General features: G+C 37.7%; 1 protein-coding gene across 1 annotated transcript in view; it reads left to right on the top strand.

Moving 5' to 3' along the window:
• The window catches only part of ODAD2 (outer dynein arm docking complex subunit 2), a 70,045-nt gene extending 57,885 nt beyond the window's left edge, over window positions 1–12,160 (top strand). Inside the window, 1 exon segment of the mRNA XM_065731431.1 lies at window positions 11,814–12,160. Coding sequence (XP_065587503.1) covers window positions 11,814–11,927 — 114 coding nt within the window. The 3' untranslated portion in view covers window positions 11,928–12,160.
• Window positions 12,161–18,368: the final 6,208 nt, after the last annotated feature.

Raw genomic sequence — 18,368 nt, 5'->3', positions numbered from 1 at the left:
ATGGAAAAGATTGCTACTGGCTAAGTCTGCCAGCATCAGTAGGTGTGCCAAAAAGCCAAGGAATCTGGCAGAGTCCGTAGATAGCTGTTCCATCTTTCATCTATATTTCTTTTTGGTATTTATCTTGCTTTAGAAAATTCAGAGAATGTCTTTTCCTTCCGACTTGGCACTATTTCTAAACCACAGAAATACACAGAACAGCTTCTTGCGATTGTTTAGCTCCCTGTACTAAGTCTCATCCCCACGTCTGTATGAAATACTTCTTTCTAATTTGATAATAAGAAAAAAGAATATTGAAATATTTTATTTCATATGGAGTAGTAGCTACATTGTCTGATATTAGAATTAGTTTTGTTAATTTAGAGGTACTTAGCTTAATGCACAAGGGCAGAATGCCAGGTAATAATTTTTGGCATTCAGCTGATCAAAAATAGTTTCCTTGTCTGTAAGGAGCTATTGAAAGAAGATGAATATAAGAAATAACAAGGGCAATATATATGTATACATATATTTGTATGTGTAGATACATACCACTACATATGTGTAAATAGAGACTGAAATGTCATTCAGGAGTCCTTAATGTACCAAAATTTACATTTCATGTTGTTGTCTGTGAAGACATCTTTCTTCTTCTTCCTGGAGAATCAATCACTCAGTTGTAGTTGGCTTCAAGCCCTAGTCATTGCATTCTCTTTTATGTTGCCATTTCAAAGAGCACTCTGCAGTATCTTTTAACAATATGGCCATCTTGCTGTTGACACTATCAGGGTAAAGATGCTAAGGAAAAGTCCTTTCATAATAAGTAGATTATGACATGGGCCCTCGTGTTAATGTTCCTGATTAATGTTCCATATTTTGGCATAAAGCCTAAAGACTTGACCAGGCTGCCAGGGCACATGAGGTTGCTAAGAATTGTGTCGCTGACTTCAGTGAGGGCTAGATCAGATTACGAATCACGGTTGCAATGGTGATTATATAACAATCAATCAAACACTAAAATATATCTTCTTCTAGACTACAAAATTCCATATGTTTTCATTTTATTAGAAATCTCTATTTATTGAATTTCACATTTACCTGCAAGGATCATAACTGATGATATTTACCAGCTACTAACTATTGCAGGATTTATTGCAACTGTTTATGTTAATTTTTAATACCTGGAAGTTTTGAAGGGAAAAAAAAGAATGTTGAAATACGAGCATACTGGTCAGTATTGCTAGTCAGTTACAAAAGGAGTCTGATACACTGCAGATTATGCAGGGAATGAGACAGATAGGTCATAAGTGAATTTAGGTCATATCCAGTATGCTCATTGCAATTGTGTTGAAGATAAAGGTAAAAATAAGAAAATACACATGATAAAGAATTGAGAAAGCAGGCACGCTTTCATAATGCTGTACAGACGTTACAGTTCCAAATACTTCCAAATACTCAACTAAGGGTAAGATATGTAATTTTGGTCTCTGTATAGCAATATGCAAAGACTAAAAAATCTCCAAACGGTATTTCAAACACCTAAAATCAGAATTGCCCTGGAAAGTTCACCATTTTTTGCCTATCACCCATTCTGAGCCCAGGTATGTGGTAAGAATCTGGGTTAATTTGGTATTTTTACCTCTGTACGTTGTTTCTATAAAACCTGCGCAGAGCCAAAAGTGATTAAATTGGCTTACCTCCTTTGCAGAAATCCAAAGAGAGTTTCTGGACTGCAGAGGCATTATAGGTTAATGGAGTGTGTATACATCTCATGGTCTGCCATACATTCATCCTGGATTTCCTGGGCATTCACTGTGTAAATAATATTTTATTAGTCTTTTGCTTCTTGAAGTGTTTCATCTCATCAGTAGTCATACTGTTTTATTCAAATAATCCTCTTCTTATTTTAAGTGTTGGGTTTACCCCCCTTTGGTGGTAGGAGGCTGCTCGAGAGAGCTCTTCGCCAAAAACTCATGAAGAAATAAAATGGCTATTGCACATGGAGAAGAAGTCCTAGAAAGGATGAATAATTGACTGGAAATCAGAAATTGAGTTGTAGGAATTAGAAATTAAAATCTGATTTTGCAGCCAAGGGATCTTGCCATTTAGTATTTCATAAATAATAATGAAAAGGGTCATGAACCCTGACAAAGTTGGCTGACAATATCTAATCTTTCACTGTAGTAGAGATGACAATGGATTGCAACCTGCGCTTCACAATACTTTGCCATGTCAAATCTTTTGTGCAAGGAAGTAACAACTCAGTGCAGAGTTTATACCTTTCATGAAAGCATTGGATTTACTGCACCAGAACCTATGACACACATGTAGAGCAGGAGCATAGGGACAATCAGCAACAATTTGTTAGAACTGAAAGTATGTTCTGATATTTGGGCAAGGCAATTAAATCCCCTTAAAATAAATTGGACAAACAAAAATTCTATGTAACATAGAGCTAGGAACTCTTTGAAGCTCTGACTTTAGAACCTGGGCTTGCTTCTGACTGTTCAGGCTGTTTCTGTTTAATCTCTTTGCTCTTCTTCTCGTTGTCCCAGAATTCTCATAGAATTTGAAGTAAGCTGTAGGAGTAATCTATGTTTAAATTTGGGTAAACTTCCTAGGGAGCAAGGAGAGAAACTGATAATTTGTTAGTTCTCAAATATCACTGATGCATTTGAGAGGATTGTATTTCTAGGAAACATTCACTAGCAAGTGCCAGTGCTCTTATAAAGATGGAATAGATGTTAATCTCCTTAATTTTATCACGATCAGGCACGTGATGGAGTATTTTCCTGAAAAACTAGCATCTTGAAATTGTGAGCTGAATGATGAAAAAGACATTACACAAACAGGTGTCGTACTTTGTTTTACACCAACTTACCCATAATGTAATTAGGCTGTGTTGTTCTCCAAGTATCCTCACCCAAGAATGTCTAACATTCTGTTAATGTTCTTGTGTTAACTTTGGCATCACCAGATCACATTCTGTTCATAAAGCGATGTTCAACTGATTCCTGAATGTTGCTTCTACTTTTTTTATATACTGTACATTTACTTCTATGTATTTTGTCCTTCATACATCACAAAAACAATAACAGATAAGAAATACAAAAAGGTGTGGAATATACAGAGGTCTGAAAATGACGATATCAATTTAGAGATAGGAAAATGTATTCTAGCAGTTCATTTCTCAGCAGTCCAAAGCAAAAACTTAGTAAGTGGAAAACCAAGAAGTACAGACAAGTTTTTAAAATTTGCAAATATGAATTAGCAAGTAGACTATACAAAGAACTTAGTCTGTGCTCAGCTTATTCCTTGCTTTTTTACATTCAGAAATACATATTTGTTTGAATGAAGTTGAACTATGTTCATACCAGCCATCTATTAATTTATGCTGTACTATTTTTTTTCTGTGTTAATGTAATAGCTCTCTACTAATTATCCTTTGTAGTGTCCAGCATGAAAGACATTAATATGGGAAGGCAAACAACCAAATAATCTCTTTGAATAGACTTCTCATATTTAGACCTAAAAGAAATCATTGCCTTTCTGTACTAGAAGAGCTTCTAATTGTGTCCAAAGTGATAGTTAAGAAATGTACGTGTTTATTCTTACTTTGTGTTAAATATTTTTTATTTTGGGACGTTACCATAGGTTAGTAAGGGGATCTAAATGTGAAGAATTAAATAATAATTAAATTATTGTTAAGTTCCATTTTCTCATCAGAATCTATCCAGATTATATGACAGCAGTCATTTATTACTGTTTGACTGTATATAGTGTTTTTGTATTAGTTTCATAAAATGTTCTAGTTGAATGTTCTCTAGTTTAAAAACAGTCTATAAATTGAATAATGCCAGTCATCTTCCAGTTTTTGTAAATGTATGCACTGTTGCCACCCACACATCTTAAAACATGAGGGTATAGATCTTCTAGTACACTACAAAAAAGGTAACTTAAATCGTTATTTGAAATGAAAGCTGTTGCACACGTCTACAGCATGACTGTCCTGCTTTTATCCCCAGAATGTGATATGTAAGGTTAACTAGCAGAAGCACCCCACAGGTTTTGATTATTATGGTCAATCTTAGGCAGAGTGACACACGCTTAGATCATTGGACCTAAATCTATATTGACTTTAAAGATCAAAATCAGTACTTGGAATTGAATACAGAAGAGAGTTTGAAGTTGGTCCATGCATACTAGAAGATGTAACATACTTTTAAAATAAAGGTACTGTAAGGTTTTGCACCTTGTTCTCAGAATAAGATACAACTTAAGATAAACACTGAAAAAATTGGCAGTAGTCTAGAAAACATGGTTTCTCTTTACTGTAGTTCAATGCTGACTACAAAAATAAACTACTTCTAGGGCACTTCAGGAATGCTAGGTAAACAAGAGAACAAAATCTTAGATATTTTCAGGGTATTGCTGGGAATCCAGGTGGAATCTGTCCCTGTGTAAGTGTTACTGGACAGCTTAAGTCTCGTTTTTTTTTCTGACTTGCTCCTGAGAGTTTGTTTGCAGCTGACCTCCCTTAGCTTCTACATAGCCCTTATATGACTGATAAATTAGCAGACAAATACTGACAGACAGTATTCTTATTAATATTTATTTTTTTGGATTTTAAAAACCAGAATGAAATTCACAAAATTCCAAATTACCTTCACAGAAATATTAAGGAGGGAAAGGAAGGTAGAAGTTATGCTCCTGTAAAATGAAAAGGAAAGCAAAATATAAAAAAAGCAGGAATGAAACTGCGGATGAGTACTGAAAGTGAGAAGGGAATAAAAAGGAAGATTGATCAGGATGCAGTGAAATAAAGAAGTAGTCCCCCAACGTGTTACAGAGCCAGACTTCATTATGAAAGGAAAGGAACATCCAGGAGCCTACTATGTCGTTAAGTAAGCAGGCTCCTGTTATACAACGAATTTCCAGCAAATTGAAAAAAAGCTTTTTTTTTTTTATGTGACTATCTGATGTTATGAAAAAAGTTCTTTATTCTCTCTATGCCACCAAGGGCCTTTTATGTGTTAATCTTCTCTTGAAAACGACATGAAATAATAAAATGAAGTGGTTCAAATAAAAATATGCTGTAAGACCCTGGGCTTCATCACTTCAGGATTATCAGATCTGCCTATTGCTTTTTGTGGGATGAATTTCATATCCTGTAAGACCCTTCTGTACATTGGAATGTTCATGATGATTGAATTCTTTTTTAACATTGCACCAAACTTCTTACAGCTGAATGTGGACTCAAACTATCTGCCTTAAGGACTCTGATTGGTTGCATATAATCATACCTTTTAAACAGTGATTTAAAGTTGCTTTTATTACTAGTTTTATTTAGCTTTATTACCTTTCCATGATATGTTCATGTTCACTTACATCTGAAATTGAAGGAAATATTGGGCTGTGAAATATTTAGCTGTGACAAAGCAAAAGAAATATATACAGAAAAGAACAGATTGCAAAGTGCACTGCAGACAAGATTTTCTCACCCTGTTCTGCACCTGTTTGCAGAAAGGCTACAGATTTTCTCCTGCACTCTTTTCACTGTTATTTTATTTATTTATTTATTTATTTTTGGAGGAGTAAGGAAAAGATTAGAAAAAGGAGGCAATTCCTTCCCAGTCCGTTGACTGCCACCATTTTCAGGTGTACCTTGGCCTCAGCTTTATCCTTCAGGTCTTACCATCCCCCTGTAGTGCTTGAATGACTCTCAAGGGTTGTTATCCTTTTTCAGTGGCTACTAGAATGGAGATCTGCTTCTGGGGACAGAGGAGAGGAAAGATAAGAATGAGAGAATAAAGAAAAAGAAACTGTGGAATCTTCCTAGATTTTAAATGTGCCCTGACAGGGAGCTTTAGTTCCTGCATCTTCACATTCAGTCTGAGCAAACCGGGCTACACCAGGAGCTGCTCTGACCTTAGTTCCATAGAGGAGAGGCAGTCAACACAGTGCATGTCTGTCCTGCCCATCTTTTGCATTTACTGGGACTTTTAGTGCTGGGTTTTCCTTCTCTACTAGCTCAGCATTCCCTGGCCTGAAGACTTTACATCTGATTTTTTTTTGTATTTGTGTTGCATGAGAAAAACAAAATCAAGAGAAAACACTGCAGAACTTGCATAAGCAACTTCTTAGGAGAGTATGCATTGTACACAGTACATCCTTTCTGCTGAAAAAGAAAATCAGAAAAAGGGCCTGAATTTCAATTTAGAAGCAGTGGCTTAGCTTAACCTTAATTATGCTTTGATTGAGGAGTATGCTTTATTATTTATAATTTAATTTCATGATAAATATTTTCATAGGAATACGTGTAACGTAATACTCTAACTAGGTGCTTTAATATTTTCCAGTGTGCAGTATGGTGTTGAAAGTTAGCAAACTGCTGGCTGGATCTAGACTGATACTTTCTTGGATAAGCTTCTACCATATGCTTTTATTTAAAGTATTTTTTTCTCTTAGGTTAGGTTTATAAAAAGCATGTGAAAAATGTCTTTTTTGGAAAAGAAGTGTTACGCAATTAGAAAATCAGAGTGCTAGAAATTTAGTCTCCTTTAGGAAATGTTGCAAGTAAAATAATTCAGATACTAAATCTAAATTTAAAAAGAAATGTCAATTTCTATCCCCAACTGGAAATGCTATGTCAATCTATAAGATGTCATCACCAGCACAGCAGTTAGAAGCAGCAGCTATGTTGAGCATCTTTATTTCCAGGAATTTTAAGCCTGATGTGAACTGTGACTATCTTCCCAGTATAGATATGAATCTTGTTGAAGGAGTCTGTGTTTCGTTCTAAAAAAGAAAACAGCTTGAAAAATTGGCATTAAAAATTATTTCATAGCTATTCTTCATTCATTATTTGCTTTCATTTTCACAGGACTCCAGAGTATTGGATCTATGTCTGTTTTGCATGAGTAAAGGAACCTCTGTCCCTTAGTACAGTTCCATACTTTCCACTGGTTTGGAAAGCCTGTAGAAGCATCAAGTGACTAACCTGACTAATCCCCTTTTAAAGAATACATGCAAACTCTGTTCTTTCTGAAAACACTTCTATTTCATGCTTCCCACCTGTGAGTCTGGAAGCTGAAATGATTGTAACAAAAGAGAAGTAGGAAAGTGAGTACTTACGAATTATTATTGTACCCACTGCTAGGAGCATCTGAACCATGCAAGATTTTGTTTATTGGGGAAACACTTGTCTGCATTTTTTCTTCTTTTAAATCCCATTATGCTACTCTTTTGAAGCAGTGAAAGACATCTTCAGAGAAGCAAGAGTTACTAATTTTTATTGCCCATTTTGGAAGGACATATTTACAAGTTCTTTTATCAACTCCTGTTTTATTTTGTTTGAAAAAAAACAAGTTTTCAATTTACGTCTGACTATTTCCCTGAAGAACAACTGTGATGACTTTGGTATACCAGAGAGCGTGGCTGCCAGAGAAGGAGGTGGTTTCCATATAGTCCGGGGCAAGGCTGGAGCAGGTCAATGGAACATCTACATCCCTCAACTGAGAAGGGCTTGCACTTGCACTTCCCCTGACGATGATAATGGCTAGGAACCGAGTGGATGTGAAACAGTTTTACAGAAAAAGGCATGGGGATTTTGGTAGGCAGAGGGCTGAACATTGGCCAGCAGTGTCTTCTGAAAGCAAAGAAGACACAGTACTGGGCTGCACTAGCAGGAGCATGGTCGGTATATTGAAGGAAATTATTTTTTTTCCCAGTAGTACTCATTAGACCACACCTAGAATACTACAGCCAGCCCTCCAGTACAGGAAAGACATGGCTAAACCAGAGCTAGTGGTACCAGCAGAGTGCCACAAAGATCAAAACTAGTACACCTGTCCTGTGAGGAAAAACTGTTTTTTCAGCATGGAGAAGAGAGCTTCAAGTGAACTTAACATCAGCCTTCCAATACCTACAAGGAGGTCGGTCATCAAACAGATGTACTTTTCCCAGTGATGTATGGCTTTTGGGTGAGAGTCAACAGGCATAAACTGAAACAAGAGAGACTGAATATAGGGAAAATCTTTTCCCTATGAAGGCAGGCAAACACTGAAACAGGTTGCTTAAAGAGACTGTGTAATCTCTGTCCTCAGAGGTTTTCAAGATCAGGCTGGATAAATACCAGAGCAACCTGGTCTAATCTGACAGCTGACCCAACTTTGTCCATCAACTGGACCAGAGACCTTTAGAGACCCTTTCCATTCTGGGTTACTCTGACTTTGCTGCCCTGATGTGGCCCTACAATTCTGTGCTATTCTAAAGCTAGGATAGTAGTAGCAAAATCTCCTTAATTGGTCTGAATATTTAAATGATTTGGCCATGAGTAGCTCTTACTTTTGGAACCCATAAACGCTACATATGCTCTGTACGTTCTCCAAACAGCTTGTATTTGTGCTTATTTGCTGGTATGACGTGCTAACTGTGCAAAAAATTTTGGACTCTTGCCTCAGAATATAGATACCTGCCAACTGAAAATGAAGTCTACATAGTACTGCAACTGCTTTCTCTGTCTATGGAAAGTGCCTCTTACGTGCCAGAAAGAAGCATTTATACCACATGCTTTTTTACTGCTTCTCACATCTGTTAACATTTACATGTGTCAGAAAACAATACCTGAACAGTAAAGGGAAGGGATACGTGAAGTTCAAGGGCATTACATCAAGAAGAAGGACATGTAATATTGCGCTGGTGTATTGGAATTAAAAAGAAAAAAAGCTTTCTTGGACTTGTGAAACATATGCAATATGTGGAATGGTCTGTGTATACATTCTATGAATACATTTCCACAGCCAAATTGGATGACCCAAATTGCCAGTAAATTGAAATGAATCCACAACAAGTTTGAGCAGTGGCAGTCAGGAAGTGAGAGAATTACTGCTTTGTTGACATATATGAAAACGATGAAGTTTTGCTTCATTTAAGATAGCATTTATATCAAAATCTTTGAAGTTAGACACCTAAATATGTAAGAATTAGCCGCTTACATTTAAATATTTTGCATTTTCAATAATCTTCTCTCCATTTTCCTCCTTATTATAACATGGAGTAAGTTGACAGACAAATGTTTCTGTTTATCCTCTGTCCCCAGTGGCTGCTACTGTATTAGGCTCTGTTTCCAGGAATATTTCTTTGAAGTCATGTTCTGAAAATCCTGAACAAGGATTTTGTATAACGTGGCAGTTCTTATGGATGTTACCATTGGCAAGTGATTTAGAAGAACAATAAATTAGAGAGCAATTGATCCTTTAACCAAAGTCAGAAGGAAAAAAAACGGTTTTCAATGTTTTTGTAATAATTACTGTTGCATTGTTGTACACCACTAATTCTTCAGGCATCTGAAGAGATGCTATAGATCTGTGTCCTGTAATGTGTTGTTCTTTGATACTAAGCTCTGATTCTCCAAAAAGTAGCTGCAATGAAGAATAGAGATCACCCCCTTCAACCCTGCCTCTACCATTGCCATTGCTTAACACTGAGCTCACCATGGGAAGCAACAAAAAGAAGTATTTATTTTCCTAAGTCTTCTGAGCCCAGAAGTAAGGGATGACTAGAAGATGATATCAGTAACCTTGTATCGAGGACTACCAAGCGTGGAGTCATAACAGAGGCAGAGGTTTATTTTTGTTGGGATTTTTTTTTCTATATTTCTACTAAAATATATATTTATGAAATATTAATTTCATGACAAAATTCTACTCTCATGAACTAATAAAAAAATCTCACACAGAAATTATTATAAAAGTTTGAGTTCCACACAAAAAGCCTTGCACTAGGTCTATGAAGATGCAGTGAATAATCACATAAGGCATATAGCTTCCTTGCTCCTAAATTTGAAACTTATGGTGTTACCAAAACCGCCGTATGAACAGTATGTGCGTACATATTTTTGGTTTAGAGTCAGGGATGTGAAGGATCTACAGTGGTTTTGATCTATAAGTTATGTAAGAAGGATGTGAGGCATCCAAAGGAACACTTCAGGTTAAGGAGAAATCAGCTGGTGGAAATTAGAAGGAAGATTTTCATTTAGCAGTATTTCTCTAAAAAATGCTAGGTTCCTGGTCTTGTGTTCTGGACCGTGTGCTTTGCTGAGCAGCTTGACCACTGCAGAGAGACACTGCTAGGCCATTCTGCCTCCTGAAGGCAGTGGTGAAGCTTCTCTGACTCCACTGGCTGCTGAAGCTGGCTCAGATTTTGCCTGCAAATAAAGCACAGGATTATAAAGCTTTCTCATTACATTTTCTTGTTGTGTGATTTTCCCTGTGGTATATTTGTTCAGAAGTGTTCACATTTTACGAATTCCTATCTAGCTATCTGGACATAGGTAATTGGTTACATGAATGGAAACAATAGTAAGAAGAATTACTAGAAAATAAAATAATTGATGCTTAATTTACATAACAGTCTTTTTGACACAGTATGAGCATGTTACAGGCACTCTTACAAGTTACATATAAGGGTCAGAGGGTGAAAGGTGACTGGCAAGATGCTTGTTTGGTACATTTGGCTAACACAAATACTTCCTCAAGTCTAAAATGCTTTGATCTCTATAAGCAAATGCCATATGTGTGCAGCTGTGGCCCATGCCTCACGATTGCTGGAAGGTTAGAAAAAGGTAGCATATGAATTTGATGTCTGCATTCAATTTATGCTTTTATATTTAGCAGTTCATAATTTTATGTAATATTTTAGCTGTATGAAAAATATGCACTGGAGTTGAGTGATAACAGATTTCTTTGTGGTTTGACTCAACATTGTTTGGGTGAACACAGAATCCCGAGTACTGCAGACTGAAAATATAGATTTTAATTAGAGCTGTCTGAGCTTCAAAATACCTGGACACACATTGCGCTTGGCAGATTCCCAGAAATCTGAGGATTGTGAGGTGCTGGTTTAAACTAGCAAACAGTCTGCTTTTTTGCTGTTTTCCAGCATATATTGCATTTACAGTTACATCACACACTTGCATCCCAAAGCATTATTAATGATTTTCTGATATGGAGAAGTGTTTTATCATCAAGGTCTGTGTTACGTCATGCTAGTGTGGAACAGTGCCTTACTCCAAGAGAATTTCCATTGAAACAATTGAATGACTTCCAGGGTTAAGGTTCTACTCCATACGAAGAACTGAATTGACTCCAAAAGTTTGATGCCTCTGTTGAGCTGTTGTTTTTTTATTTTTCCATGCAAATGTGTAAGAATGGTATGTCCAGGTCTGCATCCCTCCAGCAATTTCACATGAGTGGTTTGCTGTGATGGTAAAGAAACCTACCACAATCAGCAGGACACCAAACAGGACACTGGGGTCCCTTCACGTGGATCCAGTTTTATCATGAAAGCCAAAGCAAAAAGAACAGTCTTGTTTATTAGAGGTCTGGATCGTATGCAAAGACATTAGTATGCCTTCAGGGGAAACATGGGTTTTGGTTTGTATATACACAACTTCTACTTGTAAGAAAAAAATCCAATTCATAACCAGTAGATAGGTGTGAAAAAATAAATAGAAAATCAGACAAGTATCAAATTACAGCTAGAGACATAAAATATAAAGTGTTGTGCTCCATATAATATGTATATCATATGGTAATATATACAAATAATATACATATAATATATATTATTATTTGTATGAATAAATATATATTAATATATAATATATTGTTATATAATATATATTATTTGTATGAATGAATGAATTAGCATACATATATAATATGAATGTTCTTAAACAGCCCACGATTGTTCAAAATATGATTTGAATATTTTTAAATAGTACTGTGCTTATTTCTATTTCTTATAGTATTTTTTCCTGTTATTTTCACTAGCTCCTACTGGATATGATAGGCTCTACAGATGAAACTCTGCAGGAGGCAGCAGCTGGTTGCATAGCAAACATTCGCAGATTGGCTCTAGCAACAGAAAAAGCGAAGTATGGCTGATGCTTTAACAGCTTTTACCAACACCCTTGAGTTGCAATCCAATGCCTTTTGAATACGTGATTACTTCTAGCATTGGTGTTTCATGGCAGAGCTCATTTAAATAAGAATAGCTTACTTAAAAAAATAAATCTGTGGAAAATGGTGTTTGTTTTTGCATTAATGGTTTGTCAAACCTGAGGATCAGAAAACACTCACAGCTAGTTTTCTGGATCTTTTAGTATTACATGTTATAAAATAAATACCAGTTATGTCTAAGAGATGATTTCTACAATAATAAGCTTGTCTTTGAAATTAAGATAAAAATGTAAATAAAATGTAGATAAAAAGTGGCTTTGCTTATCTGTGACATTGCAATAAATACATTTTCCATCACTGTATGTGTGGTTGTGAGGTAATTGATGAATGTCTTGAACATCTCTCTTTGTGCTAAATTAGCCTAATCATTCTGTCGTTATGTTTTTGCCTGTTTGATCACTTGCAGCTCACAGGAGAGGACAAAACACAGATACATCAATCTCACATTTGGTGTTGCATAAGGATTGCAAACAGCTGTAGCAGTAGGCATTGCTCAAAATTTCCTGTTTTGAATGACATCAAACAAAATAGAGCTTAATTTTAGAAGTAGCTGGTGAAATGTGTTTTAATTAACATATGACCTTAAAATTGAACTTCATCAGCTCTAAATAAAAAGTAGAGTATTACGTTTATGATTACACATTATCTGATTGTGTTTCCATTTTTAAAGAGTGTACAACGTTGTATTGATGTAGTTACTTTCTTTTCTGCACATAATTATATTCACAAAGTTCATTTCAATAATGATGTAAGCATTTATTGTTGTTACTACAGATAAGAGAACCACTCTACATGCTACTCAACAAATAACACGAAGACATTTCCTTGAGAGCAGTAATGTCTTAATTATAAGCAAGGTCATCTGACAAATCTGAAAAAAACCCACATCTCAAACCAGATGTTTAAATAGCTGGTGTTTGTCAAGTACTTGCTTCTGAGTGATTTTCTGCTTCACTTAATTATCAACCATTTTTTTGTTTTGGAAGCAGTTTATAATTCAGTTATTACTCCTCTATTCATCATGGCTACTAAAGGCAACTAATTTTACTGTTGGCAGAAGCTTCTAATGAAGGCAAAATGCAAAATCCAGCTTTTCATTTGTGTTTCCTTTAAAAGTTCATTTAAAATTTCTTTTTAGAAGACTGATGGAGTCCTGAGAAGAGAGGATTGCATCAGGATTACACTGGTAAGTTGTAAAGAGTATCTTAATGAAAACAAACTACAGACAGGTGCTGGCAGCATGGAGATCAACATATGGTAAGTGCATGATCACGAGCTTCTCACCAATTCTGTCAACAACTAAGCAAATATTAGTCTATGTATTTTCCAGCTCAACCCTGAGACGTCCCTATCACTGTTCTGATGACACTACTGTAGTAGTATCACTTGCTTCTTTGCTGTACCAAAAAATACTTCTAGGAATACAATTGACAAATTCATTTGGAAGAGGATAACTTTTTGTTGTTGTTAATTCTAATTATTATTTATTAAATTTATTTTTCTGTGAGAGTAGCTGTAGATACAGTTTGTCACCATTTCGCTTATGAAGAATATATAAACTGGTGGATGTTTTTTCTTGCTGTTGTAGGGAAAAAGATTCCCCAATAATAATTGTCCTTAATGGGACTTTTCAAGGCAATCTTGGCTGTTCAACACAGATTTTGTATGGAATAAGTTCTGAAGTAAACTTAATTTTATGATACAGGCGTCAGGGCAATAAATGTCAGGTTCCTGACAATTAAATGGCCTCAGCTTGACACTCACACTCAGGCTGGTAGCCCACACGCCTCTGAGTAGTTAATCTGAAGTGTTTTATTTTAAGGTCTCAGACAGTTCATCCCAGACTTAAGCCAAATTATTTTTGCGTTATTTTCTTTTCCCCTACCATGCCCACAGTTCTGTACAAGAAGTAGTTGTTTTGAAAATGACCTCTACACAGTCCAAAGATCAGTATTAAAAAGTACATCTTTCTCAGCCAAAGCTGCTGAATTCCACGTAATTAGTATAAAGAGATTTAGCTGCTGGAAAATGAATAAATGAACCCAGTTCCTGGCTCCCTCGAAGGCCGCAGTACAGCATGTACATTGGAAAAGCTTCCACTTTCTCAGCAGTGCAATGCTGAGTTCCACAACACCGCAGCCTCCTGAAAAGCCTGCTCACAAAGCGGGGTGCTGGCAGCTCACAAAGCAGGGTGCTGGGCCTGCACACATCCCCTCCTGGCAGCCCGTGGCCCACTCAGGCCTGGCAGCGGCCCCGCCATTCGCAGCTCTGAGAGCCTGGTGCTGGCTGCCTGGCCCCTTGCTGCGCCTGGCAGGGAGTGCCTCCATCCCTCTCCCAGTCCTTACCCACGTAACCCTGGAGCCTCCAAGGAAATACACGGATGTGCAGCACTTGAGCTATTATTTTCAGTGCAATCTGATGTACTAAGTCGATCCTCAATCCCTTTCCTTTGCTGTGTCCCGCTCCCTCCTTCTTGATCTCTTTGTATATTTTCAGTCTTTTTACAGCCCGCTATTTATACTGGTGTTCCCATATGCAGAGAGTACCCATCACCATGCACACTTTTGGGAGCTCCTCCATCAGTGCAGAGATCCGTGATGCAGCTCACAATAATACAACAGGCCTGCTCGTCCCCAGCTGCTCCTTTAAGCAGCTCATTTTCATCAAAATGTCAGAAGTTCCTCATTTTCATCAAAATGTCAGAAAATCTAGAGGCCAAGAAAGAAAGGCTGTCAGCAAAAAGCGTATGGAAAAACTAGAGTTGGTGAGAAAAAAGCGAGAGAAGAAATCTTTCACCTTGATGTAATTACTTCTGGAACCTGAAAGGCCCACCAAATCTTTCAGTCTGTGCATCTGTCAGCAGTGAGATAGCTTTTCTTCTACCACTCTGTGAGTTCATGATTTATTGCTTGGTGACAGATAACCATTATCAATAATTTAATTGCCCCAGGATGTTCAAACTGCACATTTAAATCTGGGATTTATGTTCATTTCCTTTTAATGTTCATGCTAATGGCAAGTGCATGTGTTCTGACACACCGTACTGTCTCCAAGTTGTTGGGGAAAAATAAACTTCATGGCCTGGGTGCACCGGATCTGTGATGTATTAGGGGCTGTTATTTTGCTCCGTCACCAAAGTTTTTTCTGCAGTGAATGAATGAGTAAGAAATTCACATGGCTGTCTTGATCACTTTGTGAAACTGCGATATCTCTTTCAGTCCATGTCACCTAAAATGAGTCAAATGAGCTGCTGACACTGGGGTCAGATGGGAACTGTCCCAGGAGGTGCAGCAAGATAACATGTTAGTTTAAGAATTTCATCTCATCATAAATTATACGATTGTTCCTTGAACATTTCTATGAAACTGATCTTTGTCTTACACACGACAACAGAATGACTACAGTAGAAACATATGATATGTTTCTTTAGCAATGGTATTCAAGTTTTCATGCAGGCAGTTTGCAGAGCTTATTTCCAGAGGCAGAAGCTAACTGCTCCCCAGCTGTGAATTGTGGTTTGCCTCTTCTTTAGCCACTTGAATTTTGTACACACTGCTCAAGATCCAGAACAAGAGAAGGAAGCAATGCGTCTTAACCATGGCTAGATTCAGACAGGCCTCACTTGTGCTTCAGTGACCTGATGCCTGCCAGGACAAAAGTGCCTGTGGCTGTGGTTACTGTAAGGGGATGTTACACAGCTTCTGAAGGAAAAAGTCTTACCAACTATTGTTTCATTCTCTGCTTGAGCAGGGATACTCCTCAATGCTTCGCATTTTGCTGCTCTGGGTACTGAAGCAAGCCAATAATCAGGCACTTTCAGGAATCTTTTCCTTGAATGCAGGTTGACTTTGTGCTGCGTGCTTTCTGCCCTATTGCCTGGCTATCATTTCAGCAGTAGCCATTGCTTGCTGCAAAGGATCTCCTTGAACAGCGCTGCCTAAGCTTGTGTTTATTCTCTCAACTTTTTGTGTGCTATCTGCCAGACACCTTCCAGTTGGCAAGGACTGCTCCCATTCCCAGTTGTTGTCATTGGCAAGTTGCATGCTTTCTCCCAGTCTACAGGCAGCACAGTACCCTTCAGCTGTCTGATCTTTCTTTCATTTCAACTGTAATAAATTTTACTTTGTATATAAAGGTGTTTTTTTTTTTCCTGCAACATTCATAAACCTGTGAAGGGTAGATTTAGCTTTGGCTACCAAATTACACCACGTGGCCTAACCCTACTGCTTTTGCAACTTGCAAGTGACACAAAACCATATTTGCCAATTTCATGTCTTTTCATCCAACATTTGGGAATCTTGATGTGGTGATAAGATGGCCAGTCAAAAACTGCACGTTGTCATTTTGAGTGTATGTTGGACAAGGGCCAGAAGAATGACATTATCTTAATGCTGAACCATGAAACATTAGATCATAAAACATTAATTTCCAGGAAACTCCCCATTGCAGCAGGGCTCTGAGTGTCTTAAAGATTCCCTCCTCTTTGTTAGGTGGGAATCTGCCTAGATGCTTTTGGGGGGCAAAAATGTTCATTAAAATCACAGCACTTAGTTCTGTCTGGCATGGCAGCTGCAGTGCAGAGCACCTATGGTCTGCAGGGCACATCTGGCAGCAGGGATTTGCTTCCATGGCCAAGCTGTGAGCTGCACGTTCTAATACCCAGGTTAAATAACGAGGGATCTGTGTACTGCTTCTGAAAAAAAAATACAAGAAGGCTTTAATAAAAATGGTAATTAAAAAGTTACAGATGCTGATAAAATTAAAAACATGTGATACAGAATTGAAATGATTTAGTGGTGAAAAATGCTGGTTGATTCAGTAGTAGTTAAAATTTTTGAATAACTTGTCTTGAACAAGTAAATAGTTTTAAGTATTTGGCTACGTGTCCTTTTTGTAAAAAAAAAAAAAAAAAAGAACTCAGATCATGTTGCTGGTTCCCTCTACCACAGACTGGTAGAGGCTGTGCTGTAAAATTAGTGCAGTAAACCACTCATCTTTCCAGTTGCTGCATTCTCCTCCACTCGACAGCATTTTGGGGCCTCCTTGGCTCTTCAGCAAAAAGCACCAAGTGCATTTCTGTTGTTCTAATGAAAAAATAACAGCAACGTCTGGGAAGCCATAGAATGATGCAATAGCCATGCTGCTCTGCTCCCTTTAATGTGATGAAGCCTGCATATTTGCCTGGCCCCAGTGTTTTGCTCCTGCCAGTATTATACTGTAAAGAGACTTGGCAGAACATGTTCAAAGTCTATTCGTGGTTTTTCACTCAGCATTAAACCTTCCAGCGACGGAAGGGTGGGGGAACCCATATTGGGACAAACAGACTCTCCAAAAAAAATTTAAAAGGAGCCTAGGGGTGGAAGGTCAGAGGTTAGTAAGCCTTGGTTGTGGAAGTGAGGTTGTCTGGGGCCAAGCTCAGAGCCACTGAGGAATGTCACCTTGTTTTAAATAGGTGTAAAATTCCTTGGGGGCAACCCAGAAAGGAAGACAGATGTACTCAAAGAAGAGATGTGCGCTGCTTCACTCCGACTAAAAGCACCTCGTCCTTCATAACTGTATTTGATCATGATGGATGCTCCAGTGCAGGGCACCTTCTGAACTGTTTGCCCAGTATCTGGAAAATTCCTTTCCCCGTGTCTGCTTGTCTTGCTCTGCAGACCTTCATTATACTTATGGCTAATGTTCTTTCCTAATTAGACCATTTGGAAAGCAGAATACGTAGCCCTTACCTCAGCATGAGGTTAGGCAGAAAAATAATCACCACGGAGCTGGAGAAACTCTTTGAGAGAAATATTCTGTGTGCACTTGCAGCTGAGGGGCAGAGTATGTTCAGAAGCAGAAGTTATGGTCAGATTGATGCCTCCTTCCAACTCATTCCACAACTGTCTGCGGTGGGGTGTCATGTAAAAGGAAAACTATTTGGAAAAGCGGACATCTGTGGGCCAGCCTTGGTATGCTTCCCAGAATGTAATGACTAGGTGAATGTTTTTCAGCGTAGCAGCTCAGGAGTAGAGGTGGCTGCCAAGCACTGGTACTGATGTGAAACAAAGAGGTGAAAAACAAAGAGGAGTGATTTCTCTGAAGAGCCTGAGGCCTAATTCTTTCCAAACTCAGCATAAAGAAAAAACATCCCCAAAACAGAGCTTTCTTCATTCCCCTCATGTTTCTTTCCATACCTTTGCAGACCTCTGAGGTGCTCTTCCATCCTGTGGACATGCTCATACTCAACAGTCTTAGTGCTGTTCAAGTATCGGTGTAGATTATAATTGCCAGCATTTCTAAGTCAACACAATTACTGAGAGCTGTGTTAAAATTTTAGTTCCACTGGCAATCACTGATATCTAATTACCACTTAATCCATTCTGA

Source organism: Cyrtonyx montezumae, unplaced genomic scaffold (genome assembly GCF_038088225.1).
Source record: "Cyrtonyx montezumae isolate F1298 unplaced genomic scaffold, pur_monq_1.0 scaffold_14, whole genome shotgun sequence".
Lineage (NCBI taxonomy): Eukaryota > Metazoa > Chordata > Aves > Galliformes > Odontophoridae > Cyrtonyx > Cyrtonyx montezumae.
Note: the sequence above shows the minus strand (reverse complement) of the source record. Positions and strands in the feature narration are given on the sequence as shown.